Here is a 27,000-nt window from a genome sequence, read left to right on the forward strand (position 1 = left end):
GCACTGGCATAAAATGTTTGATTGGTTGAAATGTCATTTATGTTCAATCTGAAGGAACCTACCCACTCCCACAAGTGTCAGAGCAGACTATCAGAATTACTGAAGAAGGAATCTGCAAGCCAAAGGAAATACCTACTCTTAAGAAGCTCAATGTTACACAGATGTAACCACCAAAGGATTTTGTAGACTATTCACAGATTTTAAGATTAGAAGAGACCTCCTCTCATTTGACCTTCCGTGTATGACAGACTAGAGAATTTCACCGTTACCCTCTATTGAGCCCAATAACTTGTGTTTGATTAAAGCATTTCTTCCAGGAAGACATCCAATTTTGAAGACACCACAGGACGGAGAATCCACCACTTCCCTTGGTAGCTTGTTCCCGTGGTTAATCACCCTCACAGTTAAAAACGCTGGACCTTATTTCTATTTTGAATTTGTCTGGCTTTACCATTCAGCTGTTGGTTCTTGCTTTACCTCTCTCTGCTAGATTACAGAACCCTTTAGAGACCAATATCTTCATGGATTCCAAGGTCAGAAGGGACCATTGGGATCATCTAGTCTGATGTCCTGTATGACACCAGCTACAGAACTTTATTGATACCTTGTAATCAGGTCTCCTCTCTCTCTCTCTCTCACTGTAAGGCTTTTTTTTTTTTTTTTTTTGAGAACTCTATTTTTGTGGAGCTTCTCTGCACCCTTTTCCATTTTTCAACATCCTTTTAAAAATGTGGGCACCAGAACTGAATGCAGGATTCCAGTATTGGCCTCATCTGTTCTTGCATGAAGGATAATTTCGCTGCAATATTTTCATTGAAGAACTCACAAAACTTCAACAATTAGTTAAAACATTTTTTATATTGTCAAGACTCATAGTAATGCAAACAACTGTAACTTTATTGTAATTTCTAACTGTACCATGAAAGGCACATAAACTTCAATGTAACAAAATAATTCCGCTATGTTTCCACACGCACACTCCCTTTCTCGTATGGTCGTGACAGGAAGATCCTTTCACAGAAAGGATTATTTAGTTTGTGCATGCATATAGCTCATTATTGCAAACGTATCAGCGTAAATGTCAGAAGGCAACAGACACCAAATCCGGACGTTGACCATTTGGGGATTTCTAACCGATGCAGAATAAATAACTTTATATCATACAGCTTTCTAGTACCAAGTGTAGAATACAAGATATTGATTGCCTTTTCAACTGCCAGCACCCCACATTACAAAGATCGTTTTGCAACAAATTATGAGTATTATGACAAAAGCAATGACGTGTCTTGTTATGGGTCAATGCTGTCTATTCATGTAAGTTAACTACTTATGAATCCAAGTAGAACACAACTTGAGCAAAACCACCATGTCTGCGGAACCACATGAATGATTTCAGACTTTTTGGTTGGAGTATAAAGCAAAAGGCCCCGATCCTACAATTGGGTCCAGATCAGCAGACCCTCATGGAAACCCATGAACAATTTTAGGGCTCTGCATGATTGCAAAAGGTTTGTCTTGTACAGACTGGATTGCAGGATCTGGACTGAAAGTAGCCCGCTTTCTCGACGGCATAAAAGCACTATTTGCATAATTAATCCTTTAATTACATTCTTCCCCCTATATTTTAACAAAATAAATAACAAGAACAAATAGGGCTCATATCATGTTGGGGTCTCTTCAATGATATGGGTGCTTTACAATTTTTAGTTTGGCCAGGGTCATACCAACGCGCAGCACATACCATTTCAAGAAAAACGGGTTTGCCAACAATGAACGCGTGAAGATGAGTAGGAGGGAAACCTTACATATTGCACACCACCACTGGGGAATAAACGGACAGAGGAGCAGGTATTTTGTACAATCCTTTTGACAACAGAAACTTGGCTTATCCAATCAGTTGGCAAGAAAAAAAAAATCTGACCCTGTGAATTCAGAATAATTTTTCTTTTCCATTTTTGACAGTTGAACTTTGATAACTGCAATGTGATATAGCTGTGTATATTATATATGTTGTATAGACACTGTGTGCGGGTATATATAGTGTATATATCAAACATCCATGTATACAGATCTGTGGTCATCCCCAGAGATACAATCCTAGAACCTGAAAATTCTGCTTGTTCTGCAAGAGGGGATCATCTTTTGTGCAGGAACTCAATGTGACTCAGCAGAGAGGGAAGAAACTCCAGCGCCAGCGAGGTGGACTTTTAAAGCTTGGAGACTTTGCACATGGCCGAGTTAGATCTAGTTTTGGCTTGTGCTGATGTGGAAGGGAAAACCGCTTTCAACTGATGCAGAACCTCTCCATTGCTAGCAAGAGACACGCCCGGCACCAGGGATGGTCTCGAGGATAGCGGTGCGAGTCTAGCTCCGCAGCTAATCGGTGCATCTCCTATCACCTGCAGGAAGCGTTGGCCAGCAGGTGGCGGGTGATCCTATTGCAAAGCACCCTGCAGTGAGGTGCTGGGTGCCACCGAATGCTGCCCCCTATTGATGCGCCTGCATGCTTCACTGCTCACTCTCCCTGCACTGGCTAGACAGTACCATGGCAGCAATTGGCTACATATATCTCACACACAATGCAAACACTGATGTTATTATACATAATGGGCAACATTCACTGATATGTCCTGAATGTTCTCCCCCCACTCGGGCAATGTAAAGCCCTCACAAACTTGGCAGCAGAGTGATGAAAAGTAGCCAGTGTTTATGGAAACCCTGGCACATTTTCTAGCAAAAAAAACTATGTATCAGGCAGCAATGCTGTAGCAAATTTTGCAGTGTTCGTTATTTGCTCTATAACACTGTCTCCCGTATAGCGATAACACTGATTACGGTGCCCCCCTGCGCCAAAACTCTGAAGTCCTTTTTGTTACCAAAAACACACCCGCATTTCTTATAAAAATATCACACTCCTTATTTATAAAATAACCATTTTGTTAAGAAAAGTTTCCAGTTAAAAATATGATATAATCAAAATATGGTAAACTATGGCTGTAAAATACTAAATCCTAATTAAAAATAGGTCCTTTAAAAAGAGGCATTGTGCTGTAAATATTAGTTGCTGTAATGCTTTGCCCCATATTTACTGATTGTAAAATTATCATGACACCTGTTCATGTTAATGTCATTAGGACACTCCATCTCGAAAGCTGCACCTGTCGCATTTCTGATAGAACATCTTCCTCCTTTCATCAGAACTATTTAAATGGTAAAGTATTCAATGATGCGTGGAAAGCCTTATTTAAAAGAACAACAAAACTATGTTAACTGAAAACAATCATGCTAACAATGCAGTTGCATACATATTATTTGCAACAGGAAAGTATTTTTTCACCTTCCAGACAGTTCGTGTTAGAAAAAAACAAAAAAACGATTGTCTATACGTATTATTAAAGGAAGGAAGCATATTCTTGGTATAAAAAGTATTTTAGAACAAAAATAAAAAGGGTCTATAAAGATCCAAACATATATAAACATATATAGAATTTTATATATGTATATTATATATATTTAAGGTACTTTGGTCAGCAAACATTATTGCTACATTATATATGATCTGTTATTTTTCATTTTTCTTTAAAATAAAGAAGAAGTTTAGAAGCTAAGTTCCCATGTAACATCAATCTGATTTTTGTAAACTTTACAAAATGCTGAACAAAAGCTCTGTTTGGAACCAGATTCCAAAGGACATTTTTGGAAGAACTGGGATCACACAATACGGCAACTGCAACTGAACTCACGGGTTTCCACGGTATTAGGAACGTGCATAGCGTTTCTTGTCTAGTTATTGCTTAAATCTCATCTTCTTGATACTGGCATTTAGGATATTTACATTTCTTTGGCCTGACAGAACACAACGAAGGGAGTGACGTTTTCTTTTTAGCATCTACAGAAGCTAAAGCGATGGCTATACAACAAGAGGCAATGGCATCTTTAGGAAAAGAAAAAAAAAAAACCTAAACAAAAAAACCCCCAAAACCAAAAAAAGACAAACCTGACCAGACTCAAGAGCCTTCCTGAGGCAGGAATAAGAACGTAGGATTATCTTTGAATAGGTTAAATAAAGAAACGATGTCGTGCTTCTCCAAACTGAAATAAGATCATCAGTATTTTGCACCAACTACTTCCAAATAAGAAAGAGAATTCCTCTCTCCCTCTGACTGATTAACCTAAACAGGGCTTGGTCATGCCACACAATCTCTATCCCTACTGCCTGGGTACTACTCAAAGTGCAGTGGTAGCTAAAGCCTTGATTTGTAGTAGCAAAGGGCCAGGTGTGTAGGCAGAAGGAAAAACCATATGGCACCAGACACATTTCAAGGAAATATCAATAGATTTCAAGTCTTTCTAATAGTGCAGGTAGCCAGTCCAGCCACAATACAGCTGTAGAGCTTAAACAACGAACTCTGGAACTTCATCATGGGTCAGATCCAAAGAGAGGTATTTGCTCGTTCTTTTGACTGGGAAACTGTCCTGGATATTGATACACTGCTGAGCCAAGCAGCTGTTACAATAGAGACCGTCTTCATCCAGTTCGTGGCCACAGCCAAACGTGTAGCTCTGAGCAGTGTCCGCTAGCTGCAAGAAGTCTTTTTGGTAAAGCCGGATGTCATCCAGGCTTAAGCTGTGCCGGTCGGAGGAAGTCTTTGGTTTTCTGCAGGCGGTCTGTACAGAAGAGATTACAGGAGGAGCGTTAGCAGGCATCAGTTGTCAATCTAAAAATTACATCACTGGTGCACCTGTGTGGCAGCCAGACAGCACCATTATGCACTTGATGGTCTTCGCTCACCCTAAATATAACTCTCCCGTTACATATACGGAGATATGGTGAATGTGACCAGGGACTGAGGGGGAGATTTTTAAAGGCAAAAACAGCAGTTAGGTGCCAAGTCAGCAAAATTCAGGGGTCAAATTCTGATCCTACTAAAAAGTCACTGGCAAAACCCCCACTAACTTCAGTAGGGTCAAGATCTCACTTTAGGTGTTTGGACCCATTATAAAGATAGAGGCCAGCTGCCCAATTCAAATCCAGATGTGGGGTTGGATTTCAAATAACCCCTAGATCTGGGATCTTGGTTTGGACCTCTCTCTAGACAGCGATAACTTAGTCTGGTACAGTCATTCAGGAGAGCAAACAAGTCAGATCCAGCATTGTGAGTTAGCGCATGTCTATTCTGGAGCGGAAGGTGTAATTTCCAGCTCAAGCAGACATTCCTGTAGTAGCTACATCGCTGGGGTCCTTGGAATCGTCTCTGCAGACAAACTGAAAGCAGGATATGGGTGATGCTGGGGTGTTAAGTGACATTGTTGGAGCCCATACTGCTGTATGTCTCTGGACAAAGGAAACTTCCTGGGCATTGTAACACACCAACATTCGGGATCAAGATTAGTGATGAATTACCTCAGAAGGGCTGTGGGTTTGGTTTGGATAAAGCACTGGGATATAGGGCTGGTGTATTCCAATCTATTAAAGTCTCTGGGATCTGGAGATTTGATCTGATGTTCTTGTAAGGTTTCTAGCATTCCCTGTTTCTGACGTGGTGAGAAATGCAGTGGGAAAAGGCTCTCCCTGCTGTTTGCTTTCAAAAGGCCCAGGTTTGCAAAAAGGAAATATAATGTTTTTTCACCCCCAAAGCTAAAATTTACCCAAACTCTCCGAAATCCCATATGAATTTGGAGCAAGGTACTGGATGGCTTTTTTCCCCCCCTCCAGATTGGTTTTTCCATGTCTAATCAAGACACGTCATTTGCTTTAGATCTAGCCGTATGTCTGAAGTCTCAATGCATGCATACCTGAGGCAACGAGTCGCTGCTTTGACCACGAAGTCTCACCACTGTTTCTGAAGAGCTGGATGTGGATGAGCTCACTTCCTTTACGATTAACCCTGAATTAGGAAACAAGGAAAGAAACAGATCTAAGTCTGGAGTGATTTAGAGTCACCTTCTGGGTTGCCAGGATACATTGCTGCCTGGTTAAGTTACCTTACGGAAGCCACATTTAAAATTGCACAGATGAAGTACTTGGTATCAACATTTTTGTCACATCAAAAGAGATCCTCTTTAGTTACTCGGGGCCATATTCATAAATTAATCTAGAGGGAGTCTGCACTGGTGTCTCTTCAACATGTATGTTACGCCAATTTAGCCTCCCTCAGGCACACAGGACCAAATTCAGAGATGCTGAGTATGTTAGATCCCTTTACATTAATCTTGGACTCCTCTGCTTACACACAGGACGTCACTGTGTATGTAGGTCCAAGCAATTGTCAGTTACACATTAAAAGGCCACAAGAAAGATGCAAGAGGCTGAGGTTTTCCCGCCCCACTTTAACTTGTGTCTTTCTACAGCTCCTCAGCAGATATGACTCCCATCAGCGGAGCAGAGAGCATTTCAGAAGCACGTGGAGAAACTAAGTATAAAGAGTTCACGATACTCCCTGCCTCCGAATTTGGCTCCTTGAGTTGCTTCTCTAGCCACAGTCGAGAGCTGAGATAATTGAAACTGAGTCTGTATCTTTTAATAAACTCCTATGCAAAATGTAAACAAAGCCAATTTCTGATTATTCCTGAAGTAAGAAAATAAAAGAAGGAACCTCTGTATTCTGGCACTATATTGATGCTCCAACGGAGCCCCAAGGTGAAGGGTTCCACTGAGGTTGGTAGGAGTTTTGTCATCAACTTCAGCGAGGCCAGGATTCCTCCTATGGTTTATAGGTGGCCTGTGACTGAGGGAGAAAACTGGGATGACAATGCCAGGAGACTCCATCAGAGCTTCACTGATTTACACCTGCTCAGGATCTGGCCCTATATGCTGATGGGCTAACGGTGTTCACTTTACAGTTCTGGAACTACAAACTTCAGTCCACGGTTTTCTCACCTTAAGAATGCATCAGGTGTTATTGTAACCATTACAGCGATCTAATCTTTAGCAGTTATAAACCCTCCCCATAACCTCCTGCACCCAGTGAGAAGCTGAAATGTGATTAGTACTTAGGAATAGGAATTTCTTCTTTTCTAGGCGTGCCGCAAAAATCTGAAGTACAAATCCTGACACGCCTGGGTCAGGGCCCCAGTGCATAGCGGCAGTTCACTGACACAGTCTCTCTAGAGGGCAGGGTGGCCTTCATCTGACAACGTGCTGCTGAAAGAATGGTGAAGCTGACAGAGGAGAAGTGCTGAAGCGTTCTTGTCCTTTGAATGAAGATGGGAAAGGGAAGTGAGATCAAGGAAAGAAACTATGAAAATGGAGACAAAATGTGCTAAAGTATCTTCATTTGGAGTGAAGGCCAAAATGGCAAAACCACCATGCAGGTCAGTTTAACAGTGCCGTTTACAAGAGAGGTTTTACTTTCTATCTAGATGAAAGAAGAAAGGGCACTGTGTAAAGATCATTAGAACTGGTGCTAGTCATTCTGAAAGTAACGGAATTCATTTTTAATCTCTCACAAATTAAGAGACTAAATGGATATTTAGACACAAATCACAATTTTGTCTGACAAGGTTTCACCTGCAATTGTTACAAGCAACACCTACAGCTGCTACAGCTACAAGAGACTAGAGAAAGAGATGATTCCTCTCTATTTTTTCCAGTACGTGCCTTTAGTGGCCTTGTGCATAGAGTCAGTTTCACCATTCCCCCTGGAGAGTCAGTAAATCTCCGTTCAATTGTGGGCCTGTCACCCAGCAACAAAGGAGTGAAAACCCCATTTAATAAAAGGAAAATGGGATTGCAGAATGACAGCGATTGCCAGAGGCCTTCCAGGGCAGGTGCAGAGCCTGCATCTTCTTCCAACTTATTTCTGAAAAGGTCTAGATTTCAAGTCGATGGTGTCCTTCAAAATGGGAATGGATCATAGAAAAGTAAAATCCTCCTAACAAACAGCCTTTGGCTCAACTGATCACATCACCTAAGAACCCATTTTACATAAGTAAACGGATCAGATTTTCCATAACGCCGGACATGTGCATCTGCACCATGGTAAAGTGCATGTTCATATAGACAGGATCTGCACGGGATTACTGAAATTACACACGCAATCGGGGAGCTGTGCACGAAACAGAGCTGGGCAAGTGCACACCTCAAGTTCTGAGGATATGACATGTTTTGTTCCTCAACTCTTGGACTCGAAAAACAATTGGGACACTCTGTTGGGCCGAATTCTGCATTGTGTAAGTGGGCTAAACTTCCAATAGCTCCAAAGGAGAGAGAGATGCTTACACTAGGACTGAGTTTGGCTCAGTATGTCTATTTTTACTCTATATGAAATTCACCTGTGTGCATAAAGCTTTATTTGGAGGGATTAGGTGGGACTGAAGTGATACGGTATGTAGACTTTCTGCCGGCCCCCTGCAAAGAGGTGAATTTCATCCTAGATGTACTGATAAAAAATTACATATATTACAAGCTACCGAAGTGAAATGTGCTTTTAAGATCCTCCCACTCCTGGCAATCCCTTATCTTAAAGCATCACCATGGTTTCCAGTACACATTCATCTGATCTTTAGTTTGACCCACTGCTACTGTGCAAACTCCTCGTTGCAGGTCCCGTGAGTGGTTGCCTTACGCAAGTTTCACTTGACTCAAAATTAAAACTGGCATTTGCACCATCGAACCCAATGCTGCCACACAAAGAAAAGGAGATGAAGGGAGCTGGAAATCCTGCTATTGACCTCCTCCCCCAAAAGCAATCTAGTAGACTGTCCCACTTTGTGCTTTTATCTCACACCTGAAGGTAAATTCATGGGGATCTGACCTCCTGAAAAATCTGACTCCAGCTCTGTTGTGGCATTTGTCAAGATGACCCTTTTTCGAATTGCTTCTCATCCCCAGCAGTTCCACCTATGTGCTCTTAGTGATTTCACCCACCATCATAGAAAGCAAGGTCAGGCATTTCCCCGTGGCATTTTACCTGAGTGTCCGTTAAACTTCCGTGACGTCAGCATATCCTCAGTGATGTAGATACACATGTCTGGGCTAACCTCGAGGGGCGACTCATTTGTCTGCTCCAGCTCCCGGGGGTCATCCACCAGCATTTCTATTTCTGAAGCCGAAGAAGAAGAAAAGATTGAATTATTTTCTAACATGGAAAGAGTGCCAGAAAAAAAATCCAGAGGCTCTCGGAGCTATACAATGGTTTGTCCCTACTGGCCAGCAGCTGCCGCATAAAGATAATTCTTGAGTCCTAAAAAGCAGCAGTGAATGCCAGTCACGACTGCAGAAATGCTTGAGAAAATGATCATCTGTTATGTGTGTCACGGTCGCACCTACAGGTCTAAGCCACATGGTTGCTAGGTGCTGCACTAATGAGCTGAGGGTACATCCACACAGCAACTGGCAGGTGTTGTTCCTAGCCCGGGTAGACAGACCCACACCAGCTCAGCTCAAGCTAGCGCGCTAAAAATAGTAGCGTGACCGCTGTGGTATGGGCGGTCACAAGTCCAAGCTTGCCCAACGGCCTGGATTCAAGCTCTGGTAGCTAGCCCGGGCAACTGCCTGTGCCACAACGTCCACACTGCTGTTTTTAGTGCACTGGTTTGCTCCCCTCTAGCATGTCTGTCTACCCACCTCTAAGCTCCAGTGCGGACAGACTCCCAAGGGCCCAATCACCCGCATTGTGATGCTGCAAAGGGATGTCTGGGGTGACACGCAGGGGAAATCATTTGCCTCCTGGCTGTCTTTGGCCAGCACTCCATCCCACCAGCAATATTCAGCACCATGACTGCTTCTGACTGGATGCTGTGATGCAACAGCAAGGCTCAGGGTTCTCACGGCACGGCCCTGATTCTTTCCCCTGGTGTCTCCAGCACCCTCCCGAGCGATTTCAGGCTAGGGTGCGAGACTGGCGGGGACGAGCTGCTTGGAGCGAGCACAACACCGAAAGCGGTTTCACTGCCAGCGGCACTGACGTACCCGTCTAAGCTAGGAATCTGTTCTCTCCTGCGCAGAGCCTATTTCAGAGGCTCCGCTGTGCACGGGTGGAACGCAATGACCCTGACGGTTTGGTGCCAGATCTGTTGCAACTCGGCAGCCAGCGAGACAGACTGCAGAGAGCGCATGTGGAATGGAAGCCATCCGCTCGGCTTACCGTCATCCTGAGAGTCCTCCTCCAGCCGGTCCTTCCCACCGCTTTCCACCCCGGAGGTGTGGGAGCTGCCGTGGCTGGTCGTGGAGCTGCAGGTTTTCAGTTTGCGGTGCACAGCGGTGCCCAAGAAGCTGTCCTCCGGCCCCGTCTCCCTGGGCTTGGTGTCCGCCTCGATGCCGGAGGTGTGGGAGCTGCTATGGCTGGTCGTGGAGTGCCGCGAGAGGCGCTTGTGCTTGGCACTGCCCGCGCTGCTCCCGCTGGCTCGGGAGCGTTTCTCCAGCTGGTCCATGTCCAGGTCCACGGTGTCGCTGATGTAAGACTCCCGGTACTGCTTCTTCTCTGCAAGGCAAGCCAGCAGCATGGTCACTCCCCCATGGGAGCCTGGCGGGCTGCGAGGGGCGCCAACGCACCCGGGATGCGTACCGACCCTGGGCCAGATTGGGCCTGCGGACAAGAAGATGCTTGTTCCCTCTCCTCCCCACCCAGTGTCTCCTGCCTTTGGGCAGCTGCTAGGCAACCCTGCAGCCCCTGAGCTGTCAGCGGTGCGGGGACAGGGCCATGGCCCTCAGAGCAACTGGCTGAGCACACAAGTGGGGACCGGCTGCCCCGCGGGCACGATGGCAGGGGCACTCCCTCCCGAGGTTGTATTCGGACACCCCTTTCTCTCCCTCCCCCCACAAGGGGGTGCACAGCCCCAACGCCGGCAGGGCCTGAGCCCTCCCTGGTAGTTACAGACTGCCTTGGGTCACGCAGTGCAAGGGATCACTGACACGGCTCCCTCCCAACACCTCTGGAGCTGACCATCCCCAAGGAGGGGCCAGGAGAGGGAGATGGAGCCAGAACCAGCCCCACCCCCAGCCTGTGAAATACCAGCTACACAGGACCATGCAGGATGCACCCTCCCCTGTAATCCCGGGACCCTGATGCACAATCCCACCCTGCAGCGCATTAAGGCCCAGTCAGGCCTTATTGATGCAGTGCAGCTATCTAATTATGGTTGTGTTTATCGCAGCACAGGGCCTCCTCCTGACTCCTCCGATGGCCAGGGGCCTTATCAGTAGACCAGCATCTGTCTACAGCGTGGTTATCACCCAGCTTGGTCTGCTGACGCTCAGCCCACACAAACAACGGCATGCAGATTTCCCGCAGGGAGCACATTCTTGATCTAAGTGAGCTGCAGGCTGCGTCCGGCCAGGCTCTGACTGGGAACACGCTGCACAACACGGGTCCCCAGACAGCCCCTCGGGTGGAGGTGAAAGGGATTTTTAGTGGCACCAGTGTGCCAGGGTAAATTCAAACCATTCGCACGGACGTGACTTCAGGATTGGGGAAACTGAAGGCAGGCTGAGTTTCAGGGCAAAGCCCGGTTCCTTGCCTGGCTGCCTTTCGCTGGAAAAAGCGGCGCGGCAGGCCAGAGGCTGAGTGCACTGGGGAACTCAGGCCGTGACACATGGAGATCAGTTGCCCTCCTCATGCTGGAACTGCGAACTTGACTACGCCCTGCCAATGCTATCTGCTGAACAGCAAAGGCTCATGCATTTCTACACACAGCTCTCTGCAATTTGGTCCCACTGCTGGCAAACAGCATGGAGTCCAGGGAAACGGCTCTGGGCACGCAACGGTGCAGGGAGTGGGGCTGAATCTCCAGCCCCAATCTGTCTATCTGCTGTGCAAGCCGGCCAGCGTCACCCCCATGGGGTATAGAAGGGCAGTAGCTCTGATCCCCCACCATAACCCACGGCTTGGGGACTCACATGACCCACACTGGCTATGCCACCTGCACTCTCCCAGCCTACTCTCAGGCTCTGCCTCCACGCTCTCCTAGACCGTGCCCATCGCCATGGTGTCTGATCTCTGTTGTGGGGCTTGACTGCTTGGCTCCGGATTCCCTCTGCACTTCCTAGCCCTGTGGCACCATGGGGAGATGGCATTTCTGCCTGCTTTTGGCCCTCACACGGCCACAGGGAGGGGTTTGCCCCTTTGATACTAACAGCCGGGGCTGAAACTTCCCCTGATTTCAAGAGCACCAGGAGGTGGGGAGCTGCTTGTCCCAACAGCCCACAGTCCAAGTCCCTCCTCCGAGCGCGGGTGGGAACTCGTTCAGAAACCTGCGCACACAAACTGTACGGCGCGCGAGCCGGAGCGGGAAACCACAGGAGCAAGGCCAGTAGGGCCTGCTCATGCTTAGAGCGTGCCGAGGAGCATGGGTGCTGCAGAAGCAGACGCTGGGGCCTGGCACGGATGGCAGTGCCCCCACTGCGCCAATTCAGTCCTGACACGAACCCTTGCTAGAGGCCACAGGGGAGGAAACTGCAGCCGCGGGCAGCAGGAGAGCTGGTCAGAAAGGGTCCGAGGAAACACTGTTCTCATCGGAATTTGCCAGTTCAGGGAAATGAGAATGTTTCTCACATGTGGTCCGATTTCTCCCAAGAACCCACTGAAACCCTGCCAACTGGAATGCCGCAGGGCTGGCGACCCCAGGGATTCCAGGCTCTGCGGCTCTGGGTCACCTCTGGGCCTGCCCCGGGGCTGGGTGGTCTCTGGGCCTGCCCACCAGGTGGACTGTCCTGGGGCTGGGGGGAAGGGGGCAGCTCTGGGCCTACCCCGAGGGACTCCATCCACTTTCATGGAGAATTTTGAAATTCTTGGTTTCCCTCCATGACCTGGAATAGCCTTCCTCCACCCAGCTCTAGACAGCAGCTCAAGCCAGACGAGAGGTTGCAGCTCCACTGTTCGGAGTCAGACTGTTGTAAGCTGCGGGGGAGGAAGGGGGGAGCAGTAAAACACAGTCTAGCCCGATTAAAAAACAGCCGAGTACCTTCATTCTCCTCAAGTTTCCGGACATGCCGCAGGATCGGCTGCAGGTTCATGTAGAGGCGATGGCTATTGCTGAGAAGCTGCAGGAGGTGCCTGGAACGCATGGGACAGCCTGTATAGTAGATGAGTTTCCGGGCCGATGGCAAACCATCCGGCAAAATCTCAAATTTCTTACCCTGTGCGGAGCAAGGAGGAAATATCAGGATCTGCACTGCAAAGGTTTGTAAAGGGAGGCATCCAGCCTGGAATGCAGAGACCGATTACTCTGTTCCCTTGTGAAAGGTAAAGGGAGCTTCGAGGGAATGGTGGGAATTTGCTCTATTTAAGAAGACTCCTTGAAGTTACGAGCAGAACAATCAGTTACCCCAGGGCACATTGTCTTGCAGTGAGACAAACATAGGAAACAAACACGGTTTGCTCTGCATTACACAATACTGCCAAAATCCATGCCCAGTGTCAGGGCTGGCAGGTTCCCACGGCAAGACCGGGCAAGAGGTTTGGCTTCAGTTAATTATTCAGTTTCACAGGGGGGAAAGTAGTAAGTGCACGAGACACTTCAGCAGGAGAACAAACAGATGCATTTACACAATTTAATACACAAACAATGCTTAATGCTCCTGTGTCAGGCAGGAGGTTAGACAAGAGGATTATAATGGTCTCTTCCGGGCTTAACATCTATGAATCTTTCTAGCACCAACTCTGCTCTCTTTGGTGTGATGGCGAGCTTTGCCAGTGATTCCAATAAGAGTGGGCCCTGGTTTAACAAGTTCCCAACCTGTACATTCTATTTGATGGTTGAGCTGTAATGATCTAAAGGAAATAACAGATGAGTTACTCTGGATGAATTATTTCCCCCTTTACTAAGACCATAAGAACAGCCATACTGGGTCAGGCCAATGGTCCATCTAGCACAGGATCCTGTCTTCCGACAATGGTCAATGCCAGGTGCTTCACAGAGAATAACAGAACAGGCAGTCAAGTGATCCATCCCATCACCCACTCCCAACTTCTGGCAAACAGGGGCTAGGGACACTCAGAGCATCAGGTTTTATCCCTGCCCATCTTGGCTAATAGCCATTGATGGACCTATCCTCCAGGAATGTATCTAGTTCTTTTTGGAACCCTGTTACAGTTTTGGCCTTCACAACATCTCCTGACAATGAGTTCCACAGGTTGACTGTACATTGTATTGACTTTAAGATGCTCACATTTAAATACCCAGCAACCAAGCAACTTGATGGATTGGAAGAGATTCTAGCAAATTTTCAGGAAAGCAGAGTTTCTAAAACTGCTTTCATACCTGTACCATTATGGGGAAAAAGAATCAAACCAGGACTATTCATATTGATTTTCCTCACAGCAACATTTCGTTATTGCTCTCCAATTCAAAATGAGTTCACACTTGAGATTTAGCTTCTTGCTGTTGCTAGGTCTAGAGTGCAGAGTGGGGGGTGGGCTAAAAAACCCAGAAGAGGCTAAAGGAAACAGACTTTTCCCAATCAGGTGCAGAGTGTATCTGTGATCTTAGAGCTTAATAAAAGGTATGAAGGACTTTGCAGGCTATTGTGTTTCCATGAAGCAGTATTCCTCAAAAATGTATCTGGGCAAAAATGTCAAAAGTAGCTAGAGATTTGGAGTTTCTCAGTGTTTAGGTGCCAAATCTGTGACACCTTAAAGAGCCTGTTTTTCAGCAATGCTGAGTACCCGGCCTCTGAACATTTTGGCCATTGTGAACACAAAATCTTAAGTCTAAAATATTCAGGACTCCCACCCAGCTCAGCCAGCTCCTTCATGGCTTGGAAACTATTGTTACAACCCACCAGATAACAACCCAGCTTGTAGTCTCACTTCCCTGTCCTAAGAGCACTGTAACATTTGCCTTTTTCTGTACGAGGTTCTGATACACTGGTGTATTACAGGGAGTAATTCCACTGTTTTCAGGTTTTTGAAAGGGGTTGTCTTCAGTGTTGTTACATGTATGTAACAGATCAGAATCTGGCTATATGACAGTCACAGATTTGTAAGATATACAGTTAAGTACAAAGCTGACTGCGAGGAGTTACAAAGGGATCTCATAAAACTGGGTGACTGGGCAACAAAATGGCAGATGAAATTCAACATTGATAAATGCAAAGCAATGCACATTGGAAAACATAATTCCAACTATACATATAAAACGATGGCATCTAAACGAGCTGTTGCCACTCTCAGAAAATCTTGGAGTCATTGTAGACAGTTCAGTGAAAACATCTGCTCAATCTGCAGCGGCAGTCAAAAAACTGAACAGAATGCTAGGAACCATTAGGAAAGGGATGGATAAGATGACAAACTGTCATAATGACACTATATAAGTCCACAGTATGCCCACACTTCGAATACAGTGTGCAATTCTGGTTGCCCCATTTCAAAAAAAGATACATTTGAATTGGAAACGGTACAGCAAAGGGAAGCAAAAATGATTAGGGGGTACAGAACAGCTTCCATATGAGGAGAGATTAGAAAGACTGGGACTGGTCAGCTTGGAAAAGAGACAACGAAAGGTGGATATGGCAGAGGTCTATACAGTCATGTATGGTGTGGAGAAAATGACTAGGGGAGTGCTATTTATCCCTTCACATACCACAAGAACCAGGGGTCACCCAATGAAATTTATAGGCAGCAGGTTTAAAACAAACAAAAGGAAGTATTTTTTCACATAACGCACAGGCAATCTGTGGAACTCATTGCCAGGGGATGTTGTGAAGGCCAAAAGTATAACCGGGCTCAAAAAAGAATTAGATAAGTTCATGGGGGACAGGTCCATCAATGGCTATCAGCCAAGATGATCAGGAACACAACCCCATGCTCTGAGTGTCCTAAACCTTTGACTGCCAGAAGCTGGGAGGGGATGACAGAAGATGGATCACTCGATAAATACCCCTGTTCTCTGCATTGCCTCTGAAGTGTCAAGTATTGGCCGCTGTCAGAAGACACATACTGGGCCAGGTGGACTACTGATCTGACCCACTATGGCCATTCTAATGTTCTTATAGGCAGTTTGCAGGTTAAAGGGAAGCTGATGAAAGATAGGAAGAAACATCACTGTTAAAAAAGAAAGATCATATGTTACGAACCCCTGATTGTTCTGTACTCACCACAAATACAAGTTTTCCCACGTTTGTCCAGGGGAAGTCATAAAGCAACTGTCTTTCTTCATTTAAATTCTGAGAAACAAATTGCACACAGAGAATGCGGTTTAAGAATCCTGAGACAGATTCATTACTTTTACTGACTTATGAACAAGCTGAACACAGCTGATAACATCTTTCACCCGCACGTTCAAATTTTGAAGCACTGTCCTGTAAGGTCTCTAGTGTAGACATGGCTTAAGTTTCATGAAGCCATCCAAAAGGATAAAATTCTCTGTGATGCACATAGGTTATTCTGCATTCATTCATTGCCTGCCAATCCCAATGACATCAATGAAAACTCAGCCTCTGGAATGCATGCAGAATATCCAACACAGATCCAAAGTGCAGCTCAGAGAAGAGGATTCTGCTGAATGACTTTTCTGTAGCTGACATCTCGCAGAGTCAAAGCAATTAATAATATTTGCACCCTTTAGCAATTTGCTCAGGAAGACGTTTGTCTGTGCAAATTCAAGTGCTGTAATACACTGTAAATTGTTGATGATACCTACTGGCGTGTGCGTGTCTTGCAGGTTCCCCTCCGTGTTACAGATCTCAGCTAGGGAGCTGTGACTCTTTAGTTCATGCTGTTGGCTCTGGAGATTCCTCAGTTCAATCCTTGGGGCACTGGCTAGCAGTTTAGCACATTTCTAGCACAGTTAGTGTCTAACAGTTAATTTTTACTAGATGATTGACCCAAACAGTGATTGTTGAATTTCAAAAGTATTTGAGAAACTTCTGATTTTAAAAGAAATAATTAAAAAATAAGCAGGAGTCAAAATGGCCAACTTCCACTGGTGAAGCAAAAGCCACTAATTCTTGACGATGAAACCTGAGGTCATCAGGTGAGGAAAATGTATCACTATTTTCATTTCAGACAGCCTGATTTCAGCGAGAATTGCTCAAGATATAAGAGCATAAATGAGAGCAAAAATTGGCTGATGGATACATTTAGCTACGTACCTGAAAGATCTGTATGCCCCGTGTTGTCAACCCAAGGGTTAACGAGGCTTCGATTTCCCTTTTGTCCTAAAAAAAATCCACAGTGCTTTTAGTAAATAATTTTCAATATAAAATAAACATCATACAGTAGATCCCTGAAGAGAAGAAAGGCAATAGCCAAGGCTGTCATTTTGTGGGAAATAACTGTAGCATTATGCTGTTTAATAATTGCATGTGGATGGCTCATGCTTCTTGGATACAATACGTAAAAAGGATTTGGGTGAGAGTTATTGGAGGTACTGGGCATCCGTTGCTCCTCCCGACTGCAAATGGAGTTGCAGGTGCTTGGCATGTCTGAACAATCAGGCTCATACAGATATAAATAAAAGCACAGCACTATCAAACAAATGTGAGAAAGAGAGAGAGATTTTATATATAAACAACATGGTCTAGAATTGGTGATACACACACACAGTTTTGACAGCGCTGCGATTCTCAGATACAGGCATGAGAACCCCCATCAAGAATTCTATTACACTCCCTGTCAAAGCCACCCAAACATTTTCTAGTTTCAATTTCTATAGCAATATATTAAGCCCAACTCCTCTGCATTTCTGAGCCAACACTTTTGCATTCCCATTTGCTACCAGGAAAGATTTTGAAACCTAGAGACAAAGATCGCACAAGTTCCTGTATCACTTAAGCCTACTGCATCTGTTCCAAAAACTGAATGTGTTTGAAAGATCTACAGTGTATAAATCTACTCCTACTGTGTAGGTATCTTCTCTAAATCACTTCCATCTGCTGTGCAGTAACAAACACAGTCTCAAATATTCTATACTAGATGTTATGTCATTAAAAATGCACATCAATTGCTGGGTTTATTTGAAGCACTTTATGTAAATAAATCTAAGCAAACTTCTTAACTCAGACCCCCAAAAATAGGACTCACAGAAAAGTGACAGAAATTAAAGACAGTTCTGGAAGAGGGGCTGTAAAAACCTTTAGGTTTCTGCAGAAGACGTTTTAAAAGAGAAGCTCAATTGTCTTTATTTTTAAAGACGACCCATTGTCTGATGTTTAGACAAAAACTTAAGAGGGAAGGAGAGCATGCAGAGGCAGGGCTGGAAAAGCCTCTGATGCATGTTAACCCTGGACATTCAAGACACATTAGGCATTATCCATCCAGGCAAACACCCGTGTTGGAAGGTGTGTGATGTCATTATTGGGCATCATCCGTAAGGGTTTCACAAAGACCGTGGCTTGAGAATAGTTACTGTTACAGGCATCCAGGGCTGGATCATGACTCTACAATGTGCCTTGTGTAAGGGCTGGTGCATCACTGTAGCGCCCCAGGAGCAGACCGAGATACTGGGATCCTCCATGGCTTCCCTTCGCTGTGGTGGGAGGATCAAGTTACCCCTCCCAACCCCCATTCACCTGGCCAGCTATTCTGGTCAGTGAGTATGGATGGAACGGGATGGGGGGCCCCCTCTCAGCTTACTTGTACCCAACAAGGGGTACCAGGTGAGTAGCCAGAAGTCACTATCTTAGCGGAGGAGGAATGGGAATGGCAGGGTGGTGATGATCCAGCCCTAAGGCAAAAATCAGGTAATCATCACACCCATGTGCCTGAGTGTGAAAGTAAGAGGCTCCAGATGTGAGTTTGCCCCAAACACAGAGCACTCTGACAGCGGAGCCATCCCTACCATTCTAACGGAGGATTTGAGATTCATTAAAGAGATGGGTATTTGGGAAGGGTTCCCCCCCTCCCACAACCCCCAACATTCACATGGCAAAGCCAAAACCAGGCATGTAACAATACATAATCTGGGCCATTATTTCAAATGCTCCAACGATTGACACGTACTGAATCCTCTTACAGGCAGGAGAATGCTGACGAGAGGAGAACTGCCCCCAAGAACCCATCATTGAAGACATTGGAGAAATCCTTTTATCCCAGCAACAGGCCAGCTGTGCAGCCGGTGGAAGTAGGCATGGCTCTACTGAAGGCAGTGGAATGTTGCCGATTTACAAAAGGGGCTTGACACTGCAAGGGAGTCAACGGGGCTTTTGCCATGGACTTCAACGGGAGCAGAATCAGGCCCAGGTGGGGATTTGGAACAACAGTGCAATGAAAAGACTTAACAACTCAATTGAACAGTTCAGGTCCAGTGACTTCAGTGAAGTGACCCCTGATTTCGGCAGAGCACTTGCTTAAGGTTAAGTACGTGCCTAGGCACACGTCGGTGTTCTGTTGAATCGGGGCCTAGGTGAACAATCATTTAACTTGGCTTTAGATCATTGTAACTGCATTTCACGGAGTTACTCCTGATTTACGGCTGCATAAGCAAGAAGAGAATCATGGCTTGTGTGTTAACACAGCAGTATTAGGAATGGTTCTGTCAGAGCTAATGCCGGCCTCTGTTGAAGCGCAACTGGGTGGTGTTTATTAATGCTCCGGGGGGAAAAGGAAGAGAGACACGGAGGAAAAATACACGCTGCTTTCCTATTTCACCCATTGAGCGAAAAAGAGGGTAAGCAAAAGTAGGTCATTTCAAGCACAGACAACATGGAAAAATAAATCTCGCAGCTGTTTCCAGCCGGATGCCATCTCCATAGTATTCAGCATTCGAATCCTCTTTAATAATTCATCATATCTGTATTTGTAGTTTGCTGTTACTCAGCTCTCCAGCAGACAAACTTCTTCTCTTTAATGTGAGGACTATTACAAAACGTCTTGTGAAACATCAGGCTGTATCAAACAAATTGCTTCATTCCCAGGAGGAAAGAAATGTAAATTTGTCATGGGAGGATGAGAAATTACCCCAGAAATCTTGTATGCTACGCAGCATCCAGCTCACCCTTCCCATCGGTATATTATGCCTGCTTTTCATCTGGTCTCCTCTTAACTTTTAAAAATAAAAGCACTATAAAAAGCAGCAATATCCGGCCTCTTGAAGGTAAATGCATCACTGATCTGCCTCTAAGACTGAACCATGATAATGATCAAGTGACATCTCAAATGCAGCACTTCCCAAAGCATGCTAGAAATTATTCAGCAGCTGTCCTTTTTAATTAAAAGCACCCCAAATGAAAAACATATCGTTTGCCCTGCAGATTTGCCACCCTCTCTTACCTTATACAATCTGTAGTAATGAACAGCGACATCATCCAGCCGGACGGCCTCCTTAATATATTTAAGATGTGCTTCGGAGGCCGTGAGTGCAAACTGATCTTTGTGCATGTTTGGAATGTGCTTTAAGATGTAGTCTTTCCCTCTCTTTGTCAGCACCTGTTAGAAGAAAATCAAGAGACACCAGTCAGTGCCTGCTCTTGGGATGAAAGCAGCAGCCTGCAACTGGCCTGCTGCTTCTGAGAGGCAGGAAACCAGTAACCATTTTTTTTTAAAGTTAGGTTTCCATGTGGGGTTATGATCTATTGTACCACCTGTTAGTCTATTGCTCTTAGACATTTGCACAATATCTGAGCATCTCACCATTCCCCTGTGAGGCAGGGCAGGGCTAATATCCCCATGGGGAAGAGTAGCAGAGAGAGAACAAGTGACTTGCCCAGGCTCACACAGGAAGTCTGTGTCAGAGGAGGGAATTGAACCCCAATCTCCTAAGCCACAGGCTACTGCCCTAACTACTGGGCCATCCTTCCGGCTACCAGCTGTCACCATGTTCTGCGGCTGAACCGGCAACACTGGGAAGCCACTGAGCTCCTCCTGCTAGCGCCGCACAGCTAAGGAGCTGTTACTTGGCACCGAAAAAGCAAAATCAGGGGCAACAGCGAAGTATTAAAGCAGATCCACTGACCAGAGTTTCAAAGACAGACTGGGGCACAACAGCCTCCACCCCGGGGTGCTGCCGAGCAAGTTCCTGGCTCAGCATGCTTTATTTTACCTCGAGCTGCCCAGGGCTGGATGGTGGCAAACAGACCCAGCCCCCGCCTTAGGGATAACGCGCCAGCAGACTGTTCCAAGGGGGGGACAGCACTCCAGGACAGCCAGGGAAAGGGGGGAGGCAGCACCAAGTGCCCCGGGGACATAGGAAGGAAACCACCAGCCTTTCCCCACTGCTATCTGCGCCTCGCCCTCCACCAGTCTTCAGTCGGAGAGAGGCTGCTGCAGGCCCCTGCATGGCCTGTGCCCCGAGGGGGTCAGACTAGCCCATCTAATGGGCTCTCCTGGCCTTTAGCACTATAAAGGACGACCTGCTCTCCCCCTCTCCTGTGCCAAGTGTCCTTAAACCTCTCTCCTGCCAAGGGTAGAGGGACCACCTGCCGGGGGAGGTTTCTAAAAGCCCTGGGGTGAGGGAAGAGCAAGACAGCACCCAGGGCCCAGTGCAGAGCACACCGAAGTTGAAAGACCCCCCCCCCCAACTCCAGCAGGCTTTGGGTCAGGCCACAGCTTTTCCAAAAAGTTCAGCTCCCACAACTGGGGCCAGGTTTTCCCAGGAGCTCAGCACAGGGGGATGTCGCAAGGATTCATTAGTCAGGGCTTGCACAGTGCTTAGCCAATGGAGGAGAGGTCTATATATGGTAAGTGCTGGGGGCTATTATTACTCAGTGGATCTGTTCCTACACAGGGCTGAAATTCCTCCCGATCGCAAAAGCACATTCGCACAGCCCAGACCCTGACTGTGGAAAGGCGCTGAGCTCCCTTCCAAACCACGCAGAACGCAGTGTTTAACTAAGCCAGGCATGTACCTTGGGCTTCCACTCAATTATAAATACTTGGCCCTTCCACGGCCCTGAACAATCACAGCCATGGTGCAGGCGGCTACCGATCACCCCCATTTTGCAGGTGTGGAAGCAGGAATGGAGGGGTGAAGAGGCAGTGCTGGGAATACAACACTCCCCACTCCCAGACCCACACTCCCACCACCAGGTACAACATCGCTGCCCTGCAGGATTGCCATTTGCTTCATTCCTTCTGGCTACCAGATGTAGCGGGGGTGTTACTGGAAGAACGTTCTGCTGCAGGATGCTGGACCTCAACAAACCATCTGACAGATGATCCTGGAATCGTCACAAACGGATCCAACAGCATGAAATGCCGAGCACGGGCTCTCTTCTCCATTCACGTTTGCTGTAGCCAAGAGGTTAGGTCCCCGAAAACCAGCAATAAGGGACTGTGACGTTCGAGGCCGGGAGTGCACCTGCTTTTCAGCTGCAGAAGGCCACCACGCTGCCTCATGGCACTGCTAGTGTGTTGTGCTCCACGGAGCGTGTGCTAGGCTGGCAGAGCCCCTTACTGCAGACGCTTCTGTCGATGCAGTCCCAACACCACTGCCCCACCCGACGTTAGCTATGCCGGCGAAAGCACTCTTCTTCCTGCCTGGGTGTGCCGACAGCTCTGTTATATGGCGTGTGTGTGAACTTTTCCACACTCCTAACCAGCTATAGCTCTGCTAGCAGAGCTTCATAGCACAGACCAAGCCCGAGAGAGACAGAGACCTTCCACTCCAATGACACGCCTGTGGCAATTTGCACCAACGCCCTTGGAAGCAATCCCGTTTAGTTCACCCATACAGTCCCACTAGTCAATGGGCGTTTCACAGAGGTAAGTTCAAGGCAGAATTTGACCTACCAACATAATCAAATGGTACCGTTTTCCAACAATGTATCACCCCTACAGACTGAAATTCTAGAAGATCACATTACATTAATGCTAGTTTTCATTTTATATATATAAAATATATGTATTTATTTGCCATTATACGTGGCTATGGACTATATTCATGCTGAGTAGTGGGTTTTATCCTCTGAAATTTCAGACACTGGGCTAAGACATGGGTATAGCACAGTTAGAACATAAGAACGGCCATATGGGTCAGACGAAAGGTCCATCTAGCCCAATATCCTGTCTTCCTACCAGGTGTCCCAGAGGGAATGAACAGAACAGGTAATCACCAAGTCATCCATCCCCAGCTTCTGGCGTACAGGCTAGGGACACCATCCCTGCCCATCCTGGCTAATAGCCTTTGATGGACCTATCCTTCATGAACCTATCTAGTTCTTTTTTGACCCCTGTTCTAATCTTGTCCGTCACAACATCCTCTGCCAAAAAGAGGCTAAAACACGGGAGTGGGGAGGTATGTGTTTTTATTTTCTATTCTTATTAAGTTTGACTCTTCCATGAATTGTTCACAATGTACACAAGGTTCTCTGGATATGAAAGCTTGCACAGAGATCTTTACATTAACAATCATTCAGAATCTGTATGCAGAGATGCGGCCACGCTCCATAGACTCCACCTCCGAGAAAGCAGCCAGTTATTTCACCGGCAGCAAGATGTGGCTTAACGTGTGGCTCCTGGAAAGCACTTCATTTAAGCAATTTTCAGGCGATAAAATGTGAATAAATATCACAGTGCAAAGGGCCGTTCTTGAGCCCTGGCATCTGAGGCAGGGAAGCAGGCCAGTCTCACAGAAAGCCTACTTAGGTATTTAGCAGAATCGAAATAGTACCAGCTGAGCACTTCACTTTGATGTAGCTCAGTCTGAAATCCATGGTCAGAGATAAGCATGTGTGGATCTCATTTTACCAGCATAACTATGTTGGTTAAGTATGAAAAAAACCCTATGCTCCTAACCGCCAGAAAAAGCCCCAGTGTCAATGCAGCAAAGTCCTTCTGATGATGCAATGTAGTTTGGGGAAGGGGTATAGTTATACCAGCAAAAGAACTTTTATAAGCTGCATCTCCACGCAGAGGATTTACCCCAACAGCTGTACTGGCAAACCTTTCCTTGAGCAGATAAGGTCTTAGTGTTCACAAAGAGAAATACAGTGATCCACTATAGACAGTTATTCTTGACCATTTTTCAAACAGCTTATTGCCCCGTTCTTAACTAAGAGAAAGGACAGAAAACACCTACGAGCACGGGTGCTTTCCTTTAACAAAGCTCTTGGGAACCCACAAAGTTGCAGCAGGATTATTCTAGTGCTCAAGAAATAGGACTGACTCCCCAAAAGCAGATTTTTACTTCCATTTTCAGCTAGCGATTTCGAAGTCAAACACCCAAATACCATTAAAACTCAATGTGAACTGAGTGCTTAACTCCCTTAGGCTCCTTGGTAATGCTTTAAGGTAATTGTCAAGCATTTCAGCAGCTGGTTATGAGACCAGTTGGCTCAATTCTGCCCATTAAGTACACCCCACTGTACTAAAACAACTTTCCGAAGTGATTTTTTAGATTCTGTGTGGGACATGCAGTGACTCTGGGCTAAGAAAATGAGGCGATTACTCTTCAGCTAAATCGGGAGTTGTCCGACACCAGCGAGCTCTGTTAAAGAGAATAAGGGCAGCAATCAACAGGGACAACAGTGCCTACATCTTTATTAACCTTTTCATGTTGAACATCCAATGGCTACTGCAAAACCATTGACACGGACGAGTCACTGTTATGTTGATTCACATCTACCAAATACACAATATTATATTAAAGTTCAGTCTCTTTAATTGCTCCTCTTTAAAACCAATATATATTCACAGCTTCTCTCCTCTGTTCTAGCTGTTCAGAGCAATTGATTCTTTTTAAAGTCTGTTTACTGGAAAGCACTGATTCAGAAAAGGACTTTGGGATCAGGGTGAACAGCGACCGAAGAGGATTTTCCCAGGGTGATTCAATGGCTGAAGAGCAAAAGCAAACCCTGTAAGTATAAGCAGGGGCATACTGAGTAGAAGCAGGCAGGTGTTAACGCTGCAAATGGCACCAGCGAGGCTGCGACTGCGACACTGCGTCCAGTTGCGGTGGCCACACTTCAGAAAGGACATTGACGTATTGAAGGGGTACAGGGAAGAGCTCTGAGAAGGATTCGAGATAGTTGCTGAAAAATTTTCATTTCTCGATGAACCTCCCCCCTGCCCTCACCAAAAGGCATCGACATGGGGTATTTCCCATGGAAATTTCCATTTTCATGAACAAGCCGTTGTGAAGAGCTCTACTTGCCTCTGTTCAGGACAGACGTACAGCTGTGGGGCACCATGACGGGGTGTATAAACCCCACACCAGAACTGAAGGAGTTAAGGAACAATTCTGGGCCCAGACAACTCCACCCTTCTACCCCTCCATGGCTGGCTCCAGTTGGAGGCGGAGCTTAAAAGGGAACCAGATAGCTCAGAAGGGGCCAGAGAGAGCAGGGCAGAGACCCATCCTGAGAGCTCCTGAGGGAGGGCTCTGCAGAAACCATTCGCTGGGTGGAAGAGCCTGCCTGCTCAGCCTTGTGGGGCTGCAGCTGCTGTTATTCGCTTTTCTTTTATTACCTTCCCTCAGACTTCAAGCCTTTGGGTGGGAGGTGGATGGTAGGAAGCAGCCCAGGGAGAGGCAGCCTTGAGCTCTGCCTTAGTCACTGTATGCCTTGGGTGAGTCACTCTACTCTCCTGCCTCAGTTTCCTTATGTGTAAAATGGGATTGTTACTATTGTGGCACATGAAAGATTAGTTAATGGCTGCAGTGTGACCGTTTACACTTGTCAGGTGTTATAGATGGGTTACATATCATTTCTGTTCACTTTCAAGCGAGCTGAGACAGTGAGAAAGGAGCTCATTTGTCTGCGGGTTGTTGACCGTTCTGTAAAGGATTTAAAGTTTAAAGAACTCCCAGCTGGGCTGAAGGCTTGTATGCACTGTTCCATCCTGATGCACTTTTATACCAGGTGAGATGTAAACTCCTGAAAAGGGAGGTTTGAAATGGAAACACTGGCTCAACCCTGCTGTAAGTGTGTAATCAGACTATTTCGCGAGTGCACTCATGTTTTCAGTGGGGGGTGTCATCTGGAGTCTTAACATACAGAGAAATCTCACAACCTGCCAGCAAAACACATCAGAGACTGCAAGTTGTAACGTTAACACACAGGCAAAGAGAAATAACCATCCATGCACTAATGAAAGTAAGGCCCCGTTCCTGCAAACACGCACAGGGGTAAAGTTACCTATGTGCATAAGGGTTTGCAAGACTGGAGTGCATGATAGATGCAGATTGGATATAGCTGAAGAGCTATGAGGAGTCCCAGAGAACTGCTAAAAAGGCCACAGTAGCCTGACATATTTATAACAATTTGCCTTAATTTTAAAAAAAAACAAACCTGTTTCTGGTAGAGCCCCCTTTAAACAGTATCATCTGGCATTTAAAAATCACCCAGCAGGGTTTTATGAAGGCATTGCTGTTCCCCTGCTGATGTTTATTAGGCTTTTCAGCAAAGGGGAAACTGACTAAGGGCACAGTCCAGTAATGCAGTTAAGCCCATGCTTAACTTAAGCACCTGAGTAGTCCCAGTGGACCACTTGCATACTTAAAAGCTAAGGGCTCTTCTGGACCAGGGCTTCTAAAGGAGAAAACAGGGAAACTGACTATACATGAGGTGCCATGAAAAACCCAATTGACTAAATTTCACGTTTCAGAGTAGCAGCCATGTTAGTCTGTATCCACAAAAAGAAAAGGAGGACTTGTGGCACCTTAGAGACTAACAAATTTATTAGAGCATAAGCTTTCGTGGGCTACAGCCCACTTCATCAGATGCATTGAATGGAACATATAGTAAGAAGATATACACACAGACAGAGAAGGTGGAATTTACCATATGAACTGTAAGAGGCTAAAAGAAAAGGAGGACCTGTGGCACCTTAGAGACTAACAAATTTATTTGAGCATAAGCTTTCGTGAGCTCACGAAAGCTTATGCTCAAATAAATTTGTTAGTCGCTAAGGTGCCACAAGTCCTTTTCTTTTTGTGGATACAGACTAACAGGGCTGCTACTCTGAAACCTGTAAGAGGCTAATTAATTAAGCTGAGTTATCATCAGCAGGAGAATAAAACCTTTTGTAGTGATAATCAAGATGGCCCATTTAGACAGTTGACAAGAAGGTGTGAGGATACTTAACATGTGGAAATAGATTCAATAGGTGTAATGACCCAGCCACTCCCAGTCTCTATTCAAACTCAAGTGAACGGTGTCTAGTTTGCATATTAATTCAAGCTCAG

The 27,000-nt window shown here is 46.0% G+C and overlaps 1 protein-coding gene across 11 annotated transcripts in view; it reads right to left on the minus strand.

Moving 5' to 3' along the window:
* Positions 1–839: 839 nt before the first annotated feature.
* The window catches only part of FRMD6 (FERM domain containing 6), a 108,554-nt gene continuing 82,393 nt past the window's right edge, over positions 840–27,000 (minus strand). For 10 of the 11 annotated variants that reach the window (XM_073350155.1, XM_073350154.1, XM_073350156.1 and 7 more), the window contains 8 exons: positions 20,151–20,306; positions 17,033–17,098; positions 16,037–16,105; positions 12,904–13,078; positions 10,089–10,424; positions 8,913–9,044; positions 5,797–5,888; positions 840–4,668 (listed from right to left, as the gene is read on the minus strand). In XM_073350155.1, coding sequence (XP_073206256.1) covers positions 4,396–4,668; positions 5,797–5,888; positions 8,913–9,044; positions 10,089–10,424; positions 12,904–13,078; positions 16,037–16,105; positions 17,033–17,098; positions 20,151–20,306 — 1,299 coding nt within the window. In that variant the 3' untranslated portion in view covers positions 840–4,395. Of the gene's footprint in view, positions 4,669–5,796; positions 5,889–6,993; positions 7,195–8,912; positions 9,045–10,088; positions 10,425–12,903; positions 13,079–16,036; positions 16,106–17,032; positions 17,099–20,150; positions 20,307–27,000 lie in introns of those variants that run through there. The other variant, XR_012159619.1, reaches the window with a different exon arrangement.

Source organism: Lepidochelys kempii, chromosome 6 (assembly GCF_965140265.1).
Source record: "Lepidochelys kempii isolate rLepKem1 chromosome 6, rLepKem1.hap2, whole genome shotgun sequence".
Lineage (NCBI taxonomy): Eukaryota > Metazoa > Chordata > Testudines > Cheloniidae > Lepidochelys > Lepidochelys kempii.